The 21,917-nt window shown below is 45.8% G+C and overlaps 1 protein-coding gene across 1 annotated transcript; it reads right to left on the reverse strand.

The window, feature by feature from the left end:
- Positions 1-11,014: 11,014 nt before the first annotated feature.
- On the reverse strand, positions 11,015-16,162 carry ECHDC3 (enoyl-CoA hydratase domain containing 3). The gene is made up of 5 exons (XM_065743763.1): positions 16,034-16,162; positions 15,818-15,939; positions 13,510-13,607; positions 12,378-12,578; positions 11,015-11,506 (listed from the first exon to the last, which is right to left on the reverse strand). The coding sequence occupies exons 1-5, from the start codon at positions 16,144-16,146 to the stop codon at positions 11,177-11,179; spliced, it is 864 nt and encodes a 287-aa protein (XP_065599835.1). The 5' UTR covers positions 16,147-16,162; the 3' UTR covers positions 11,015-11,176.
- Between the last annotated feature and the right edge of the window lie 5,755 nt (positions 16,163-21,917).

Below are 21,917 nucleotides of genomic sequence, written 5' to 3' on the forward strand. Positions count from 1 at the left end.
CAATGAGCAGAGAACTGGCTTTTTTACAGGATAATTTGTTCTCCTGCTAATTGAAGGTACCATTAAAGATATCTGACTCTGATAGTAAATAATTTGAGTGATCTCCCCATAAAAGGGAAATCTCATCCTTAAAAGTGAGAAAAGAAACCACATTTGTTACTGCCTTCTTATTTTTTTCCTTCCAGTCTTCCTCTTGATGATGTGCAAAGACAGATGGAAGAGGTGGTTTTACCATCTGGGACTGATCCTGCACTATCAGCTCAGTTCTTAAGGTCATGACAGTGCACCACATGTACTTCTAAAACGGGATGGGAGACATTCTTGATTAAAAAAGAAAGTGCACATCAAGAGGAGAGCAACATTCATGTCCTTTCCAGTCACCATAAAGAAACACAAAACAACGTTTTAAAAGTGCATTTTACACTTCCTTGGAGGTTTTAAGAGGAAAGCAGCAGCCTTGTTCTAGCCTTGAAAATCCCTCTGCTCAGGATGAGGTGTCAGACTTGAGCTCCCAAGGTCACTGCAGACATCATTTCCCTACTGTTAAGCACCTCTGCACACCCTAAGCATTTCAGGTGCTTTAGATCGCTCTTTTGAATCATTTAATTCTCTTCATGAACTGTAGGAGGAACTTAGTACATTTGCTGTGGGTTTGGATTCCATTTTTGGCCAAGCACCCGAACTCCAGACACCAGATATCAGGAGATTTGCATTAGCCTGCTGAGAGAATATGGGATCAAGAAAAAATCATCTGAATTGTGGAGGCTTTCTTGCATTTCAGCAGTGAAAGGTCTCTTGCAAGTACTAAATACCAAAGTAATATTTCCAGTCTAGAACATAGAGCTATTTTTCTGTACATTTTCTTCACATAGCTCTAGATGGTTTTGTGAATAAGATCCATACAAAGAATAGGTGAGGTCACCCGTGCACTGATCCCTTCCTCCCTTGCCAGCCCTGCCAAGGGCTATGAACACATTGCTGGTTCTTCTTCACTGAAACCTCATTTCTGGAGGAAAATGGCAACGAGAGGAGCAGATTACAGCTAACAGTTCACTGCTTGCTTTCTGAACCTACTCTGCTGCGTGTGCCATTCTTGTCAAGCAGATAACAGGAAGGAAACCACCGAGCAGTGTCACCTGGAGCATCACCAAACAGTCTGGGATGGAGCGTCTGCACATACACTGCAGATGCACACGTGTGCAGTTGATGCATTGTTCTTGGCCCGAAAGAGGCAATGTGTGACTTCCAGTGGCTGACTGGTTTCACTTAAAAGGAGGTACGGTGTGAACCTTCTGTTTGTCTGGACGCTTTGTAACTTGTTTTCACCAATCTTCCGTTTTCAACATCATTAAACAAACTATTACAGGCCTTTTAATAAATTACAGTCATTAACCTTGCTGAGATTAGCTGAAGGCAGGATTTTAATTCATGCAGTATAAAGTCTGTCCTCCAGGCATGATTGTTCAAGATCACACAAGTGTCGGAGCTAATATCAGTTCAAGGACCAGCAGGACCAACGCTGGCTTACAGCCATCTTCTGTACCTTGACAGAGCTGACTGGCTCCTGCCTGTGCCAGTGCACACAGCCTTCTCATGCTGCTTTTTTTTTTCTGTGCTCCACGCTGTCTCTGTGATCTGTTTTTGCATCTGGAGTAGCTGGAGCATGGGAAGACCCTTGATACACTTACTTTGCCTTTAAGGATACACCTGCCAGCTCCACTGAAGGGAGTTTCCTGGGGAAGGAGCTGCACAGAGGCAGCACATCTGACTAATGGCTGCAAGAGGCACCACCTGCAAGGACTGTCACAAGGAGTCTTCAATCAGCCTGAGAGTCTGATTGGCTCCTGATTTCTTAATGATATCTTGTATCTACTCCTATTACCATCTATTTTTGTGTCCTCTGTGCAACTATCACCTTAATAGAAACCCTCTGCCCACACGAATGTAGTTGTTTTTCATTCATATGGAAATGTTTGCATGCACTTTGGTTTTAACTCTTCAAGATGAAAATTTTAATGCTGAAAACAGATGTTCAGTACCTTTCTTTTTCCAAAATGACCCCAACATTTTGCATTCTTTGAAGGAAATATCTTGAGGAGGGTTGCAAAAATATTTCTTCAATACATTTTTGGCTGGCCACGTCTCACCAGGTTTAGCTTTCAACTGCCTATCAAACGTACATAACATTTGGGTTTTTTGTTATTGTTACTTAGCTTTAATGGCTTGCTTGTAGTGTTATTAGTGGCCTTGGCTCAATTTCTGTGGTTACAAATGGCTGTAGTCTGAAATGGTTTCTGTCTGAACCAGCTTACGATGCCACACTGAGTCAGAGGAAAATCAAAAATGAAAGAGGGCACAGATCACTTCTGTCACAGCTGTGTAGGAGCACAGCTGTACAGTGGGACTAAAGGTTGTCTAGTGGAAAGGGCACTGAGTCATGAATGGCAGAGATGACTCTGCTCTGAGTGGAGCTGGCAGCAAAAAATTAATGAAGATGCATCTCAGTTACATCTTCCACTCTATCTGCTGGTGAGAATCATCCAGAAGCTGCCTGGTGCAAGGCTGACGTAACCTCTACCCCATTGCCATGGGCTCCTCGGTTGTTGCTCTGTGCTCTTATCAGTGTGCTTGTTGACATGGCTGTGTTCTCTGCGTTCCACGGCTGCTCATTCAGTGCTGTCTGAATTCCTCTGCTGTTTCAGCATGGCCCATGATCCTCACAGTTCTGGTGTGTAAAGCAGTTACCAGTTTCCCTCTGTGTGGTGGCTTTCAATGATGTAATTACTCCCCATCCTTTTCCTACAGAGTGGGAATTGAGGGAGGACTTGTGAATTGAGGCTGATAAGCAGTGTTCCCAGAAATCCTAGCATTATTAATGGTATCAATACGGTGATCATGCTTTCTTACTTTTCATGAAACCACGCTTAAAACTGAAGTTCAGAAAAAAAGTGGCATTTGTATTCTTTAATACTTACCACAGTCTAACCATTTCTATTGCAGCGCTTGCAAAGTGCTCACCTGCCCTGAGGGATGGAATGACTTGGCAAGATGTGTGCATTATAATTGGGATATTGTTCCTGCTGGGAGAAAACTTGAGAGAATATTTTTACTTTTCACCAGTTCCCACAGTGCCTTGGCATTTACAGTCCCTTTGGAGTAACTCCATCAGCAGCTTTCACCTCTGCCTTGCAGACTGGCCCAGCAGTGTGACAAGCCTATCAGTTCATCACTGAGCTGTGAGTAGTATGGTTGATTAGTTCTTATCATTCACTGCTTTCAGTGTGTCACATACAACTTTGTAACTTCCTTTACAGGTAGGGGAAAGTGAGTCACCAACATGGGGTCCCTTAGGTCACCTGTTAAGAGGTGAGGATTCAGCTTGGCTGTATTCTGGCTGGGAGACTCATTGCCTGCATTGCTATTGATTGCAATAGAAAATCTGAGGCGTTTGTCACCCTGTGCACTCGTCTCCCTGCCCTGCACACTCTTCTGGAAAGTCCCAGGTCCCTAAACACGCCTGCATTTCTCATAGGTGTATTTCTTAAAGCATGACAAGGTCCCCTCTTACTCCAAGAATTCAGTATCAAGTAGCCCATCTTGATTATTGGATCACAGCTGGTCCTACAAGGTAATGGTGAGGATGCGGAGGCAGAGGCCGCGGGGAAGGTGGAAAGAGAATTTATACCTGTCCCTTGCACGACTTGGGGCATTCCCGAACCAAGGTCCCATTGCCCTTGAGCAGTCAAACAAAAACACATTGACAGAACCCGGAGCACAAAAAGCCAAGATGTGAGCTATTATTGCCCTCTGCTGACCGTTTGCTACATAGTGCCGTCACTTCGAGTATTTTCTGCAAAGCTGCAAAGAGAGATTTCAGAGAATCTGTAGTTTACTGCAGTTTCTCCTTTCTTTTTCTTTTCACAAGGTCTGCTATTTCCTGAGCTCAGCTGAGGTTGCAGTTCAGACAAATACCAGTAACAAACAGTCTGTGTTAAGCAGTACTGGATGGGAAATGCAGCAGGGAGCTCCTTTATTTAGAAGGAAGGATGACTGGGATGGGAAGCAGAGGTGGTACTGAGGAACATCGGAGGTTAAAGTGTGAGCTAGTGCTCACCAGAAGGAGAGGTGACAAGTGATCGAGTGACTGATCGAGTGAGGTATTGAGAGAGATAGCATAAAGTGTAAATTTTAATAAATGCCCCTAAGAATCAGAATATGCATATAGAGACAGAAGGTCACTTTAGGAGAATGACTCTGTGTGTTTGTTTGCTTTCTCCTTACCCCCATGTTCTGTGTATGCCTTACTTTTTGTTGCTTCTTTCCAGAAGGACCACTCAGTGTCCTTAGTGAGCGTGATTTTGGGGCAGGAAGTGAGGGAGACCAGCACAGGTATCTAATACATTATCTCTGATGTAAAGAGGGGAGAGCTGACAGGGAAAACATCGCTCATCTTTTCAAAATGATTTCATCCACTGCAATTGTTTATAGGAGGACGAGTCTGGAACAAAACCTGAATGCCACTTTGGAAGACCTAACACCACCTCTGTCATCAGCAGCTGAGGCAGCCTGAATGCCAACGTTCTCCTATTACAGTTAATTAGTCCTTAAAAACTCCTTCAGAAGGCACTGTGGCTGGAGCTTCCATTGCCTTAAACGTGACCCATTACATCACACCTCACTGAGCCAAGTAGCAGATAGTAAAAGATTTTGCTATCCATATTCTTGTTCTGCCTCCACCAGGGATGACTTTACTTCAACAGAACTGGTGGAAGAGATCAGTACCCGTACCTGTGTTAAGTCAAACAGGTTAATTTGCACTGCTGAGGAAGTAAATTTAAAGAGTTTGGTTATGATTTGATGTAGGCTACAGGAATGCTTTTTTTCCCAGTAAACTAACGCATTAAAACTTTCAGTTTAGAAAGCCTGAAAACACTGTCACACCTAAGGGGGAAAAGTCAGAATCTATTCTACTAAGTAGCTATGGCAAGACTATGTTAAAATATCCAGGTACCTATGCTGCTGGCCCCGCTTAGCAGTCATACTCCAAAACCCCTGGCTTCAATTCTAGTAGTAGATATCTCTTCTGTTACTTCATCATCATCTGGTTTTGCTTTCCACCTTTTTCCTCTATAACAACCATAATCAATAAAAACAGAGTAGCCCTGCGATGCTCCCATCATCAAGACTTCAGAATCCAAATTTTTAATGTTAACATCTGAAAAGTCACAGAATGAAATGGCAACAACAATGAGTCATGGATGATTTTTCCCCTTTGAAGTACACAGTGGGATTAGGAGTACATTTCTGCTGCTTTCTTTACATACAAGGCTTATGATTGTCCAAAAGAAATCCAAACAAAAAACTGTAATGCTGACAACAAGCCATCAGGAAACAGTTCACTGTGCAAGGGAGAGTGAGAAAGGTACAGCTCCAATGCTTTTTTTTTACTCCCTGTGAGTCCCTTTTTAAAAGTATGTAGAACAGGATGAGGATGCATTATTCAGTGGCTAAATTCAGAATTAGTATAATCTATGTGCAATGCTATCCAGATGAGGAGAAATGAATCCTCTGCATCGCAGTATGAGATTTGTCCTATAGCTTCAGGTCCTCAGAGAGGTTTCACCATTTGTCTGCTCTCCTTATTCTTTAGAGGGGGCAGCCAGCATTTCCACCAAATTATTTTAATGTAGAATTATTACAGCATTTAGTAGCTACAGAGATAGATGAGCTTTACTAAAAAATCTCTGCTCTTTGTGGCAACCTGATACGATTTTGAGCAAGGTAATGGTCAGAAAGAACACTGCCAGGCTCCTAATGAGAAACTGTTGACAGCAAAATTACCCCAACATTCATCAAAAAGCCAATAAATGTCAAGCATGGGACCTTTGATGCAGTAGCTCATAATTCCTGCTCAGAAGCCTTTGCAGGCTGTCGGGGCACGTGGTTACCCTGCATTTCTGCTCATTTTACTGGAGCTTTTGTTGCTGAAGAAGGGCAAGGAGCAGGTGTCTGCGTTCTGGATGTCATCGTTACAATGCCACTGGCACACTGTGGGACCTCAAACAGAACACATTTGGCCTCAATTTCCCCACCTGCAACACAGGAATGGCAATTCAGGAATTACCCAAAGGCGATTCTGTGAAGGACGTGGTGTTGCTGTCCAAATGCTCAGAAATCATGAGCTGAACCATACAAACTCTGGTGCTGCCTTTTACCAATGAGACAGCCATGTATTTTTAATATTAAATATGTCCACCTCTCTGAGTCTCTCTAACACACATTTTCAAGCTCTTTCTACAGCTACGGGAGATTACTTCAACCCATCACAGCACTAATTCTCACTCAGCCTGCTGAATCCTGAGCTGGGCTGCCTTAAGAGAACCACAGGAAGCTTATGTATAATTCCAAATGATGTAGACTGCTATTCTGTTTGTCAGCTCTGAGGAATGTGAGCATTATAAATACCTTGCCCATCTCCTGAGTCTGACTCTAGCTTCAGCATTCAGCCCATAAACAACGTGATAAGGCACAGTACTGCCAAGTCCACGAACTAGGAACAACCTTGTTCTGTGTGGTACCCCACCTGTCTCTGCATCCTGGCTTGAACCTTGTGAATAAGGGGAGTCTGAGGTTACAGCACAAGTGATTCTATGACCACATCTTCCAGACTTTGCCTATATATCTTTTATAAAATTTCCAGGCAAAGGCTGAAAAACATCCTTGTAATGCCTCTACTTCAGTGACACCCTGAGGTCAGTGGCCGGATGGTTCACTGTCATCTTTTCTGAATCTCAATGACTCTATGATTACATTCATACTGGCAATTCCTTGCTCGGATTTTCTGCATTTCCATTCCAGCTGTTCCTGTGTACGCAGATAGAAAACTCATCCCTTTCTGTCATTTGCAGTGACATGCTGCATCCCAGAAGCTCTACACAGATGGAGTCGTTCTTAGTTTACAGAGAATGTGCATGCCACATGCTATTAGGGGCACTTGAAACTAGGCTAATTACCTGGCAGACCACTGGAGAGCAGATTCTTTAATAAAAATGAGTAGCTGACAAGGGATAGACTCCTTGCTATTTTAGGACAAACTCTTCAGATAGCCACAGTGGAAAGGCTCCCAATCTATCATTTGGTTTGCTGTTTCTTGGCTGTAGAGCTTAATTAACAGTTCAGGAACCATGCTGTTTCCCAGGGCTGGCCTGTAAGTCCATTAAATTAAACAATAGAGGCAGACACAAGGAAAACTAAAAATTACATGTCAGAAATGAAAAATGAAGTTGCTTTGTCAGTGTACAGGGATCTCTGCAGGAATGTTCTGACACCTTCTGGAGCTCCTCTCTTTCTAGCAGCTCAAGCAAGAGGGAGATTTTCCTATGGATGCCACCAGTTTTTGAACTAATGATCACTAATTACATAATTATCTTATTGCATAAAATAATACAAGCACTCTGGAGACTGAGTTAAAATGTACTTATATTTTCCCCTGAAATATCTGAAGGTTCAGCACAAACATCCGTCACACTTTGTGATAGACCTCTGACTGGAAAAGAGCACTACCATAGAGAAGCAGCATCCTGAAGGACCCGGATGCAGCCATCCACAGCTTCCTCGGTTCGCATGGATCTGAACTGTGGAAGACCTTGAGGTACTGTGGGGCTTTGGTGTTTTACATGGAACGCCACTGAGAAGGTAAGACACCTACCCTCTGCCTGTCCCATAAACAAGCAGTACATCATCTTTGAGAGCTAGCTTCTCTCCCCATCACCACTTCAAGTATGCCATTCTTTATGTGGCACGTCCATTAATGCTCACAGAGTAATGCTGAAGGTGCTTATATGTATATATATGTATGTCTTTGTAACACAAAGAGTCTCACGAGGCCATTCAAATTTAACAGATCCACACGCAGACATAAGGTGACCAGGTCCAACTCCATTCCAGCATTGTTATTTCAAACGAAGAGACTATTCTTTAAAAATGCAGAATTTTGTTTCAGAAATGGAAACTGGGAATTTACAGGAACACCAAACCCTGTGCTGTATGTGTGGCAAGCAGTTTCAGAAGGAGAATTTCTAAATATCGGAAGCACGCGCTCAACTGAACTGGCATTCATTTTTTAAGATGGCCACCAAAACCATTTTATTACTGCAGTTGGTTGGAAAGAGCACTGTTCTGCAAAAATCAGATAATGTACTTATTTCTAAAAGCCTGGAACAAAGAGCCAGTAGAGATCTGCTGAGTAGCTGCAACATAGCCATTAAATATAAATATTTTTAAAAACAATTCACTCTTTCCTAATGCTTTTAGAGCAGCATGGGGGAACAGCCTGAGTGCAGCATCTTACCGTGTTAAAAAGGACATGATGAAGGTTATTGGGCTCCAGATTTAACCCTTCTCTATCTTTACATTTTCCAACCTATATAAATGATATGAGTTTATATAAAACTTATTCAATCTTCACAGTGATAACAGTAGAAATTTATATTTTGAAAACATCTATTCCTAACAATCTGCATTTTTCACACTCCTACAGAAACAAACTGTTCTCAATGGTGAAGTTTCTCGAATTAAAAACTGCAGCAGAATTGGAAATTACTTTTTTTTTTTCATTGTGACTGTGGATTGTGGATAGAAAACAATTGCTCTGTGGGGCTGCATATATGTGAACAATTTATCACATTGAATTACAATGCGTGGGCCCATTAGAAGAGGTGAAGTTTTGCTCCAAACTCAGTTATAGTTCCCTGGTATCATCACAGAACACCTTAGGTTGGAAGGGATCTTAAAGCCTGCTCATTTCCAATCTCCTGCCATGTGCTGGTTACCCCCCACCAGCTCAGGCTGCCCAGGCCCCATCCAGCCTGGCCTTGAGCACCTCCAGGGATGGGGCACCCACAGCTTCTCTGGGCAGCAGTGCCAGTGCCTCAGTATTTTTGTTCTGTGAAGGAAACCATCAGGATAGTAGAGGGAAGAACAGAATTTGACACTTAGAAAGCAAAGTGTCATTCATCAAACCGTGCCCGGCAGGGCACGGGACAGAGCACAGCCCATTGCTGCTCTCTGGTAGGCAGGCTGCCTGAACTGTGACACCACTTCTCATTGCAAGGAGACACCACCCAGAATCAGCCTTTCCAAGAAGGCCTCACGCTTGGGACATTCTGAAGTGGACTGGTCATTGCTACGCACAAAATCCCTCTTGATTCATGATACTCCCACCTTGTAGTTTTAGTAGATATAGGTAGGATTCATCTGATCTGGTTTGAGATGTCTGAGCGAAGCACTTTAGTTTACTTTTACTGTCAATGAAGAGAAAAAGCTGTGCCCACACACTGGTTGATCTTTTCTTTGATGACTGTTTAAGTGTGAAATGGGCAAGCCATCACGATTTAGCTGTGTGGAACTTCAGAAAAAAGAAGTCTTCTCTGAGAGGCCATCCCATGTTGATCATTAGGGATTGATATCACTTCACCAATAACAGTCTCAGCAAATCTGCAGATGATGCAAAACTGGGAGAACAGCTGATACACTGAATGGGCTGGCTTCAGTCCACAAAGACCATAAGGGAAAATGAAAGATTCTGCACCTGGGGAAGAGTAACACCAAACACCAGTGCAGGCTTGGAACGGGCAGGCAGAGCTCAGTCCCACTTACAGGGGATACCCAGCTGAACACGAGCCAGCAGTGCACTCTCATCACAAATAAGACAACATGAGCAATACTGATTGGCTCAGCGTGGCCAGGAGATGGAGGGCATGTTTTATTTCCCTCTACTCAGCACTGGTGAGGCCATTTTTGGAATACAAACCAGTTTTGACACAGCTCAAGCAAAAGGTTGTTGAGAAACTGGAAGTGGTCCAGCAGAGAGATGGTTACCTACAGAACACGACCTACAAGGGGGCCTGAAGCAGCTGGATTTGCATAATCTGGCACAGAAGGGTCTAAGTGTGATCTAAGTGCAGCCTGTGACTGCTTGAAGTGAGATACAAAGATGATGAAGCCAAAGTTTCCTTATTTAGGTCCGATAATGCAGCAGGGGGTAATGGCCAAAAACCTGCTGCTTTGAGGCTCACAGTGGACTTCTTTTTTCCACCAGGAAGGTTGCATGCTGCGGGTACAGACTATCCAGAAAAGTAGCATACAGCAACAAGCATTCATTGTTGTTGCAGGTTGCCAAGATGTTAAATCTAGGGCTGATATGTTACAGTGTTGGTAAAGCTCTGAGTGCAAACTGAGCTTTCAAACGATCGTGCCCTAAGATGCCATGATAAAGCCTGAAAATTATGACTGGATTGAAACACTGCCAGGTCAGAGTGTGTGCTGTGACCCACTGGCAGTGGCTTCTGTAGTGTGTGCTTCATGAAACTCAACACCCCAACAGCAAAGCTCTCTAGAGCTGGAACAGGCACGTGCTAATTTGAGCTGATGGTGAAACAACACAACTGGCTGAGGCAAACTAATAATGCATACAGTTCATTAGTAGGTAACACTCACAAGTAATGGGTTATTGTTAGAGGCTTTTGTCTGCAACATGCTGAACAGAATTGGAATCACTTGCAATGAGTATTACCATCACCTCTGGAGTGTGTCCAAACCCTTTAACTCTATTAATAAAGACAAACAGAAATTCTCATTCACAACTAGGGAACATGCTGAAACACACTAGCTACAACTGCACTGAATAAAACTTGGCCTGGGTTTCTTCTAGCTCCATGTTATATCTCTGTGACCCAAGGACAAAACTGCTGACTTTTCACTGTGGCAGTCTGTCAGTTCAAAGTGCCTGAGCTAACAGGCAGGCCTGCCAGCACGGTGCTAGCACGATGCCGAGGAGCTCGGGAGCAAGGCAAATAACTCAACAGGCTGATCACATTTCCCTCCCAGCCCCTGGGATTGCGTGTGTCACCTGGGACACATCAAACTGATCCTTGTAGCACAGAGTTCCTTCTGAAACTGTAGATGAGATTGACTGCTGAAAAAAAAAACAACCAACAACAAGCATTTGGTCTGATTTTTCTTAAAATTTATTACATATACTTAGAAACAATTTATTGTGGCTTTGGCATGTGTAGGATAAGAAATTAAACTTTTAATAAGACCAGAAATATAGTTTCCAAAGGCAACTGAGTGAAGAATCATGTAAGCACAGCTAAGCTTAGCTTAGAAACAAGATTCATTTCTTCTCATCCTGAGAGTGTGACCAGACAGGTTGGCGCTTCTGAATGAAAGCTTCAATACCTTCCTGGCCATCCCTCAAAGTCAAATTGTCAACCATGACCTGAGAGGTTATTTTGTAAGCAGTATCAAGGTCCTGTGCCATCTGTCTGTAGAAGGTGGCTTTCCCCAGTGCCAGGACAGATTTGCTGCTTTGGCATATCTTGTGAGAGATTCTCGTGGTCTCTTCTTCCAGCTTGTCTTCTGGTACCACCTTGCTGACGAGCCCGTGCATTAACGCTTCGTGGGCAGAAAGAGGCTCCCCTGTGAAAAGCATCTCCAGTGCCACCTGATCAAGAAAAGACACCACGTTAAGTCAATTCAGCTGCCCCACTGCTTCCGTTCATCCTGGGGATTTCAGTCTCCTCCTTGGAAGACACGTTACTCTTTGGGAGAATAAGATTAAACGAGACAGAAAAGTGTGCAAGGTCCTCCACAAAGTCAAACAACCCAGCTTAGTATTTTAAGCCGGGCATCGAATAATATGCAATCAAACACTTGCTGCATCTAACGCTGAGTTTTTGAAAGTATCTGCCTTAGGACAGGAAATTTCAAGTTGAAGCTGTCATCCCATTAGATTTGTCCTCACATCTCAGCAGTCCTACTGCACCTCAAGAGTGTGTCCACAAGAATCCACGTGGGTCACAACTTAAAATTTATTTCCTCATTTACAGATTTACAGATCACACTGTTGCTTATGCAGTGAGAGATGTGTAGTACAAGCAATAGGAAATAAATGAGGAAGAAGCTGCAGGAGGGTTTCAGATGCTATTTACAGCATCTTGATCTAAATCCAGGCAGATGACACTGACAGTGAAATGTCACTGCCCGGCAGGAACCCACGCCTCAGTGGGATTGGTATGCTGAACTCACAGAGGTTTCTCATCACGGGGAGAACATCGCTGTCTAAAGCACCGACTGCTGGAAAGGACAGGGACTGCTGCTACGAATTCCTGCTGGTTGGAATCACGTTAGTGGGAAGCTGCTTTCCCTAAACAAAGGTCGTCTCATTTTTATCTTAGTTCAAAGCATTATGAGCATGCTTCTGGCAGTGAAGCGTTGTGCATGTTATACCACAGGAAGATGATGTTAAGGCAATGGAACAAACTCCCAGCACTGGATGCCCCTTATTGCAAAGGATTCCTGAGAAAGAAGCCTACCTTTCTTGGCAGAGATCTGCCCAAGGCCACAGCCGGTGTGGAGCAGAACAATCCAATGTTTACTCCAGGAGTAGCAAAGCGGGATTTCTCACTTGCCACAGCAATGTCACAGCTTGCCACTAGCTGACAGCCTGCTGCTGTGGCCAGGCCATTCACTTTGGCAATCACTGGCACTGGAAGTCTCTGCATTAAAGTCATAACCTGTATGCACACACAAATAAGGGACCTGTTAGTCCTCGAAGTTAAGCAGTGGCTGTACTACAACCTGCACCCGCTTCACAGGACTGATGTCACTGCGTGCACTTCCAGATTCACACACTGGAGCTAGGTGAAGATGTAAGCTCTCTCTGCCCAACTGACTTTACTTTGGTGTGCTTTAATGCACAAAACCACTGCTGTTTCAATAGCTGCTCAGCTGTGTTTACATAGCTGATAGAATAGAAATAGAAAGCACAGAAACAAAGGTAAAAACAGTTGAATTAAATCTGTGTAGAGCTTGCATGTCTCTGCACTTCAGGCCCAGTACTCCTGGATGTGTAAGGTGATACCTGAGCCCCACACTCACTAGCCCTGTGCTGGAAAAGTGACTTAGGAGAACCTAGTGCTGGTTTCTGCACGGTGTTGAGCACTGGATCAATCTCACCCAGACACAATCATCTCAAGACTGGATATCTTTGTAGGATGGGTAATCTCTCTCCCTAAAGCTGGGTGGTGGGATATCCAGCCTTAGAGGGGAGAAGTTAAGAAAGACACATTTGCCTAACTCTTCTAACTCAGGTTCTCCTTAATTACAAACGGAACTAATTTCAGTACTTGCAGACAGAACATGCGATTTAACTCATCACTGTCATTATCTGGTTTTAAAAAGATATCATTAGCACAGTGTAGTATGATACATTTTCATTTGCTACATCAAATTCTCCAGAAGATGAAGTTCAGCAAATTTTATGTTACTTCAGTTACCTACATTCAGTTTTGAATCTCATCAGATTTTGTCTCGCTTTGTTTAAAAACAATGTCCAGTGCATTCTGAGAAGCAGAGAGCAAAAGAGCATCGATACATAACGGTACAAAAAAGACACTGCTTGCCCTTCATATGAGGCAAAGTGGAGTGCCATTAACATCTGCTCACCTCTGCACACATTTCAAACACTTGGGCGTGATGCTTCACATCATCTTGGGTTGACAGTTCCTTTAAATCGTGACCAGAACAAAACACGGGTCCTTCAGCTGCAAAGGATTTCACACTAAATTAGATTGAACTAAACAAGAAAGCGTTGTGTCAATACCTCATTAAAGACATAGAAGTGTCAGCAGTCAAAAGGAAGGAGGGAGGTCCGTACTCAGTTCCTAAATAGTGCCTCCTGGGTTCTGAATGATTCTGAATCGCCAAATGCAGTATTTGACTGATAAACATTTTGAAAGGCCTCATTCTGCTTCCATTCCAAGTTAACCAACTTAAAATTGTTAAGAATAAGGCTCTTTACACTTCTGAGCCCAGTTTCTTGTAAGAAGAACTGCTGAACCACCCCTTGGTTGTATGGGAACTGTTGAATCACGGCCTGAACCACTCATTGATCACCTGAGGTGAGCACTGAGTCAGCTGCAGGAGCACAGGTGAAGGCAATGCACCTGTGTGACCAGAAGGGGTGGTCTGGCTCCACCTCTCCCAGACCCCATTTAAGGGCTGACCACCACTGGGGAAGGGTCTTTTGTTAGAGATCCCTTCCTGGTGGAGTTTTGAGTGAGCCCTGGACATCTGCAAAAGGTGAGCTTTTCTTTATTTACTGGTTGTCTGTTTACCACCCAGATAAGCCTTACAAAATATACCAACCGCTCCATTATTTCCTGTGGATTCTATTCTTTTGGATTGTTCACCCTACATTTGTACAACATAAACTAGTTAGGCAGAACTCCACTGAGCTGCTCTGCTCTGACTGAACAGGTACAGCTGTTCCCCATTTGCTGCATGAAGAATTAATGAGGAACTTCAGCTAAGTGATCATCCAGATTTTTGTGTCGCGCATTTAAGCCAACAATCAAAAGGTTTGTTCTGCTGGAGGAGAACCAGGAGGGCTGTGCCTTTGTTCCTTCACTAACGCTCAGATAAGGAATATCAAACAACTTCTCAGGGCGTGGGTAGAAAAAGAGCAGGAGTCTGTCAATCTATGTTTTGGATTTGCTTTCCTCATGTGGCAGCAAAGAACAGAGCACCCTGTATGGACAGTTATCTCTACAACAGTCTCTTTCTTATGAAGATACCTGCCACAAAAGTAAACTGATCTAAAGCTGTTTAATCCTTCAGAGCCACTCAGGCCTTTGTAAGGACACAACATTTCCAACGATGACTATGAAGATGCCACCTCACCTTTGTATTCATTTCTTACAGACCAGATTATTGTAACAGCATTTAGCAATAACCACATCAGCTCACTGCATCAGAGCGACATCGTCTGGAAATTAATCTCATCTGCATTTGTGCCTCACTGAAGAGGAATGCTGTAAAGCCTGTGTTGAAGACTGAAAGCATCCCCTGATTGCTCTGCTGAAGTTTCTTCTTTTGGTTCCATTCAGCCACGGCGTTGGGAATCAACAGGGATGTGCAATTTCTTTGTCACTGAAAACAAATGTTAAGTGCAAAAAACACCACCAAGCTGTACAGACAAACTCCCTGCACACTGCGCTGCGAGGAATAACCTGAGCTGCCTCGTGAGCTGCCCTGTGAAACGAGTGCTGCAGTTTGAAACACTGAGTGCGTGAACTGGAGTCACTTTCTGTTCCTTCCATTCTCACATGCACACGTGTGCACAGAGTTCTCCTCTCCAGCGTTCCAGGTTAGGAAAACTATTCCTGCAACACATTTGGAACGAGGACAGGGGAAGATTATCTTAAAATATCAGAGGAAATAAATGGCTTGAGAACATCTCAAGTCTTATTACCTTTGCAAGCTCCACAGCTTAATACCTGATCAGAATAAAACCGCAGCAGGCTTTGCGAGATGTTCTACATCTGCAATACCAATACGATGGTCTCTTTTTCATCGGAGTTTTAGGATCAGCTCTGACAAAGCAGAGGTAGAGATAACAAAGGCTGAGCGCGGCTGGGAGCAGAGGACACGGAGCAGGAAACCCTCTGAGCTCTGTGCCGAGCAGCAGAAGCGCTACGGGCTCAGGCTGTGTGCGCACGGAAGCCTCAGTAACTGCAAACACACCGCGCGACCCGACGGACGCGCCAACAAGCGTCTCAGCAGCGCTGCTCCCAACCCGTGTTAATTATCAACAGAAACAAAGCGAAAGGGACTCGGCCGTCAATGCCGTCGTCCAGAAGGGGGAGCTGAGCGCACGGCGTGAAAGCATTCCGCTCTGAGCAGGCTTTCGGTCCGCCCGCCACAGCCCCCGCTTCTTCGCATCCCGCCCGCTCCCCTTCCTCCTCCCGAGTACCCGAAATGACGATAACGCGGAGCTCTTTGCTCTTGACGTCGTGCAGGAGGTCCTCCTTCAGCGCCCGCAGCATGGACAGGGACAGCGCGTTCCTCCTCGCGGGGTTGTTCAGGACAATGTTCCTGCAACGCAACGGCGCCGCGGTGAGCGCCGAGCCGCGCTCGGAAGCCGCTCCGAGCGGACGCGGGCGACCCTCCCCGGCCGCGCTCCGCTCACCGCACGCCGCCCTCCTGCCGCCGCAGCGTCAGCGCCGCTCCGCCCGCCGCTCCGCTGCAGGCCGCGGACAGGGGCCGCGAGCAGCGCCCGCTCAGCCGACGCAGCGCCGCCATCGCCTCCGCGGGCGGGGAGCGGACGGTCCGCTCCGCTCCGGGCTGGCCCCGCCTGCAGCACCGCGGGAACGACGCGGAGCTGTTGCTGAGGTCGGACGGGGAGACGGTCGGAGCTTGCAAGCAGGAGAGGGATCGAGTTTTTACGCGGTAGGAGGACGGCTTGAAACTGAGAGAGGGGAGATTTAGGATAGATGGGAGGAAACTTTACGCAGAGGGCAGAGAGGCTCTGGCACTGCTGCACAGGGAAGCTGTGGGTAACCCGGCCCTGCAGGTGCACAAGGCCGGGTGGGATGGGGTTGGGGCTTTGAGGTCCCCCTCCTACTGAAGCCGTTCTATGATTCTCTGCTGAGCAGTTCTGTAGCAAAAAAAACCCGCATTTCCTCAGTGTTGACTATAAGAGGAATAAAGAGGAGGAAAAACAAGAAAGAAATGTGGGAAATTCAGGAAGACTGAACATGACACACGTGGAAGGGACCAAATAAATTATGTGGTTCCACTGAGGAACAGACTTCTGTGCATTACAGCATACAGCTTGTTGTGGCATTTATCACATCTTCTATTGAAAGAATCACAGAATCGTAGGGGTTGGAAGGGACCTCAAGAGATCATTGGGTCCAACCCCCTGCCAAAGCAGTTCCCTACACCAGGTCGCACAGGTAGGCGTCCAGGCAGGTCTTGAATATCTCCAGAGGAGACTCCACAACCCCCCTGTGCAGCTGTGCCAGTGCTCCGTCACCCTCACCGTAAAGAAGTTCTTGTGCACATTCGTGCAGAACCTCCTGTGCTGCAGTTTCTGTCTGTAAAGATTTCAGAGATGTACATTTCACTTCATTATTCTATACTATGTAAGTTAATAAGAGGCAAAAGCAAAGCATCTTCTTCAAAATGAGCCTGCACGTTGCAATCAGGACTACAGTCTGCTTCCTCATTTAGAATAGCTCACCTTGGGCAGATCCAAGGGATGGAGCATGTCTCCGTGAGGACCAGCTCAGAGAGCTGGGGCTGTTCAGCATGGAGAAGAGAAGGCTGTGGGGAGACCTGAGAGCGGCCTGACAGTATCTAAACTCTCTGCAGATCCTCATTGCTTAAAATAGCTCTTCCAAAAAAAATGTCACTTTGCAGTATAACCTCTCACACTTCTTTCATTCTGCTGTTCTCTGCTTACTCACAGGTGTGGTGACCTCTCTTTCTTCACACCTGGCTCAGGCAGGCTCCTGGGAAAGAAGCAGCTGTGTAGCAGCAGCAGCTAGCAAGCATCCTCATCTGCTGGAAGATGCTGATGGGCCCAGAGGCTAAGCAGTGTTGCTCAAGGAGATGCAGGGTGCCCTAGTCACGGTTCCCTGTTCTTGCTTGTACACCTCATCATGCATCCTTTCCTAAATGCTAAGGGAAAGTGTTCACAATTCACACGTTTTGTACACAGTCGAGGCTTCATTGTTTGTGCCCATTTAGAAGAAAATTATATCATTCTAAATGGATCACAGCAGTTCTCAGAGTCCTGCCCTGGTGTGGCAAAGGCCAATGCACAGAGAACACAATGTGTTCCAGTTCTCCTGGGAGGAGTTTGCATTTCCCTGCAACACTGGCATGTAACCTCTTCCAATCACCCTCAAAGCTGGCCTTGTGAATTGCTATATATATATATATATATGTATTTCCAGTTCCTTCTCTCTCTGTCTTCTTGCTCTGTCCATTTCCAGTGAAACAATTTTTTCCATCTTCAAATAGCTTCTTTTTAATAGAGCGTTTTCAGCTCTCTGGAAGTTCTGTTCCTTTCCGCTTTGATTGACAGCCTCATGTTTCCTTTCACACTGTCCTCCATCATGGATTTTTTTTGGCTGCAGCTTCCCCAGTGCTTTAAGCAGACCAACTGCTGCTCTCTCTGAGAAAGTGCTGAATTTTTTTTTCCAGTTTCAGGCAGCTTTCCTTTTTATAGCATTTGCTAGCAGCGTTGCAGCTACGGCTGAGCTCATGCTTCAGCTGGAGACAGCGAGGAGCCAGGATTGCAAGCAGCAGACAGGGCTCCTCTAACCTTTATCTTTATTGATCTTTCATATAAAATGAAAAGGGAGATGATAAGGGCCATAATGCAGTTTCATTGCTAAATCATTTCAGAAAGTTTTCAGGGAATCACGCAGCGCTAGCAAAAGACATTTTGAAATTCAAGTGCATTTAGCTGTCGTAATGCACTCTTGGGTCCTCATTCAGATGTTGCTGAATAAGATGTGCAGACAACAAAATCAGCATGTAGAATCCTTCTCTTTATGAGGCTTAATTATTTGTGTCTCTATTTCCTTGGCTTTTCAGTGATCCCAGGTAGGATGTTTATCACAGGAGTCCCTGCTTCACCCCGATGGTCGTGGCAGCCACTATCAGTGGCTCCTCATCCCAGGGCACAGGCAGACCTTGCTGAGGAGAGGCTATGAGGAAATGCATACCTAAAGGCACTTCTACCTATTAATTGGAGTACTGCGATGAAAACTTGGGACTACAGTATGAGCATGAGGCAGGCACGTCCCCTGCAGAGTTTCATGCAAATAAATTCTCATGAAACATACCGACCTGGCATTCCCAGACGATCCAGTGACCTGATTTTCAGTACTGCTGAAGTCATTCAAATCCCGCTAGGAGCCAGAGGGGTTCAGCACCTTTGCAGCTCAAGGGCTGCTTAAATTTTTGTCGGGTGTGAAATAGTGTGAAGAATGCACAACAGCAGGGAGAGGAAAGTCCTGTTCTTACACCCAGGCCAAGGAAAATAATTTAGTTTCCTGCTTAGTGTGTCCTGCTAGCAAAGAGAAGGATTTGGGCATGATGGTTTTTCTGGTCTGGAACCCTCTGGGACTGCCTAAAGAAAAGATGACAAATGATTCTGATATTCCTTTCTAGCCAGAAGTCTCCTAGCTGACACTTCCATGATTCCTTTGTGCCCGGGGACTGGAAAAAGGGAAACATTGCTCCCGTCTGCAAGAAAGGGAGGAGGGAGGATCCAGGGAACTATGGGCTGATGTGGCTCACCTCTGTGCCTGGGAAGATATGGAACAAATCCTCCTGGAAGACACGTTAAGGCACATGAGGTTTGAGCAGGTGATCCCAGGCAGCCAGCATGGCTTCACCGAGGGAAGGTCATGCATGACCAGTGGGTGTCCTCCTGTGATGGAGTGACAGCACTGGTGGACAAACAGAAGGCTGCTGATGTCATCTGCCTGGACTTCTGCAAGGCCTTTGACGTAGTCCCCTGCCACATCCCGATCTCCAAACAAGAGATATGGATGGAAGGATGGACTATTCTGTGGAAAAGGGATTAGTTGGAAGGTCGCAGCTGGAGGGTTGTGGTCAGTGGCTCTTTGTCCAAATCTGTATCAGTGATACAGATGATGGGGTTGAGTGCTCCATCAGCAGGTTTGCTGATGGCACCAAGCTGAGTGGCAGAAGGAAGGGATGCTGTCCACAGGGACCTCGATAGACTCAAACAGTGGGCCCTTGTGATCCTAATGAGCTTCAGCAAAGCGAAGTGCAAGGTTTTGCACTTGGGTCACGGTAATCCCAGATATGTATTCAAACTGGGAGAAGAACTCCTTGAGAGTAACCCTGCTGAGAAGGACCTAGGGGTCCTGGTCGATGAACTGAACACGAGCCAGCAGTGTGCTTGCAGCCCAGAAGGCCAATGGTAACCCGGGTTCCACCTGGAGGAGTGGCCAGCAGGGAAGGGGACTGCCCCCTCTATTCTGCCCTCATGAGGCGATTCCTTTTAGCACAAGGCAGCGTCCTGCTGAGCGCTGGCATAAAGCGCTGAGCTCCCGATGTCGTTACTGCGGCAGTGCTGGATTTCCCTGTCACTGTGTGGCAGCACTGCTCCACGCAGCGTCTGCTCCCTGCAGCTCGCAGGCCGGGCAAGTGATCAAAGCCCTTTTGTGGCTACACCTCTCCCTGCTCCTCTTTATTTGCCGTTTTTCTCTCATCCTCCCCATGCTCATTTTCCATCCTTCATTGTCCTCACCTCAGAGAAGCGATTCATATTTCCCTGGCTTTAGCATTAGATTTTCCTTACGTGCCTTCCAATCATGAGATTCTGTGATCAGAACAGGGAAATACACAGGACGCTGCAACAAATGATAAAAAGAAGGCATTCAATCCTTTCCTGAGAACATAAAACTTTTGTTTCCTGATGTAGGTACTGAATTTTTCAGGGCTCCCTGAACACAATAGGGACGGGTGCTCCTCCACCTGTATTTGGTGCTCTGAATGCCTCTCAGAGCCGCCCTTCCCCTCTGCTGATTGCTCAGGGAGCCGAGGGAAACCAGGCAGATGCTGGGAAAGAAGATATGAACTGGAGCTGTCATGAAGGGCTGCAGCAGCAGTTTGCCTAAAACCTCTCCCTGCAGAGTTATGCGCTGTGCCCGCTCACCCTCCCCGCTGCCCGTGACTTCTTTCCGTAGTGAAATGCATGCAGTTTTCTGGACTCTTCCTGTTCACCTGTTTCCTGTCCTTGGGCTGGATTGCAGCTCCACGTGTTCTTTCATTCTTGTTTCTCTATAAAAAACGCCAATATTCATTTGTTTTCAGTGAAGTAGGACTTCTGTCTGATAAGAACACCAACATCTCCCAAATGATTGTGACTTTTACCGACATATGGGAGAAGCAGCAGAATCCCGGTGGTAAACAGTTCCTATGGGCACTGCCAACAAAGCCAGAAGTTCCTCGTGGATAACACAGTTAAGATTCGCCTTGGCTGTAAAGCTGCTGTAGTCACAGAATTAATTCAGTGAGAAGCTGAAGTCTGTCACTACTAGATGGGGCTGGGGAGGAACGTACTTCCAGGTGTCCTCAGGGAAGGCATTTCTTGCAAGGGGTTTGGTCTGCAACACTCACTGAAGGGCTGTCAGTGACTTAACCTGCTGTACAGCTTCCCCGCTTTGTGCTGTTTGATTTCTCCCCCTGACGTCCTACACGCTGTGCGGTGCTTGGGGGAGAGGGAAATGGGAACATGAGAGGCCCAGCCCCGCTGCTGCTGGGCACGTGATGTCCTGCCAGTGCCAACTGAAATGGTGTGGTGCAGCCCCGTGCCTCCAGTGCTCTGTCTGCAACTGCTGCGCTGCTTTATCTTCTCAAGGCCACACGTGTTAAGTTCACAGTGTGCTGGCACCAAGAGAGGGGTGAGGACTTGATTCAATACAGCTGTCTGATATTGTGGAGAAACATCCTGTACCTCTCTGTGTCAGAGTGCTCCTGTTTCCAGGCAGAAGAAATATTAATACATAACGAGCAAAAAAATGATTTAAACAACACTAACCCACAAATGAAAAGGGACAGTTTTAACACTAACGGGTCATTTTAGTTTTATTTTTGAAGGAAAAAGCAGCTGCAGAGATGTTTGCCAGTCACACAGACAGAAGGTTGGAAGAGAAACTGAAACACTTCTGGATCATTTTTGCTGAGCAGAACAAAAAGGCAGAAATTAGAACTGAGGCCCATGGCCATCAATCTCGAGTGCTGGACCAGCCAATGACCAGCGGGATGTGTCCGCAGCTCGGAGCCAAGCACAGCCCTGCTCTCAACCCACAAGGAGCTCGGGGCACGAAAGGAAGCAGAGAACACAGTGCGGTTGTGTTGCTGAAGAAATAACGCTTTGCTTTGCTCTGGAGCTCAGTCACCCACCCTCTCTTCTCTCCACCTCCATGTTCCCGTCTTCTTGTCCATTAATTGAGCAACGTGTGCCATGTGATGCACGCAGGCTGGGGGCAGGTCAGAGCCTGCAGGGGACTGCTAAGTGA

Source organism: Cyrtonyx montezumae, unplaced genomic scaffold (assembly GCF_038088225.1).
Source record: "Cyrtonyx montezumae isolate F1298 unplaced genomic scaffold, pur_monq_1.0 scaffold_3, whole genome shotgun sequence".
NCBI lineage: Eukaryota > Metazoa > Chordata > Aves > Galliformes > Odontophoridae > Cyrtonyx > Cyrtonyx montezumae.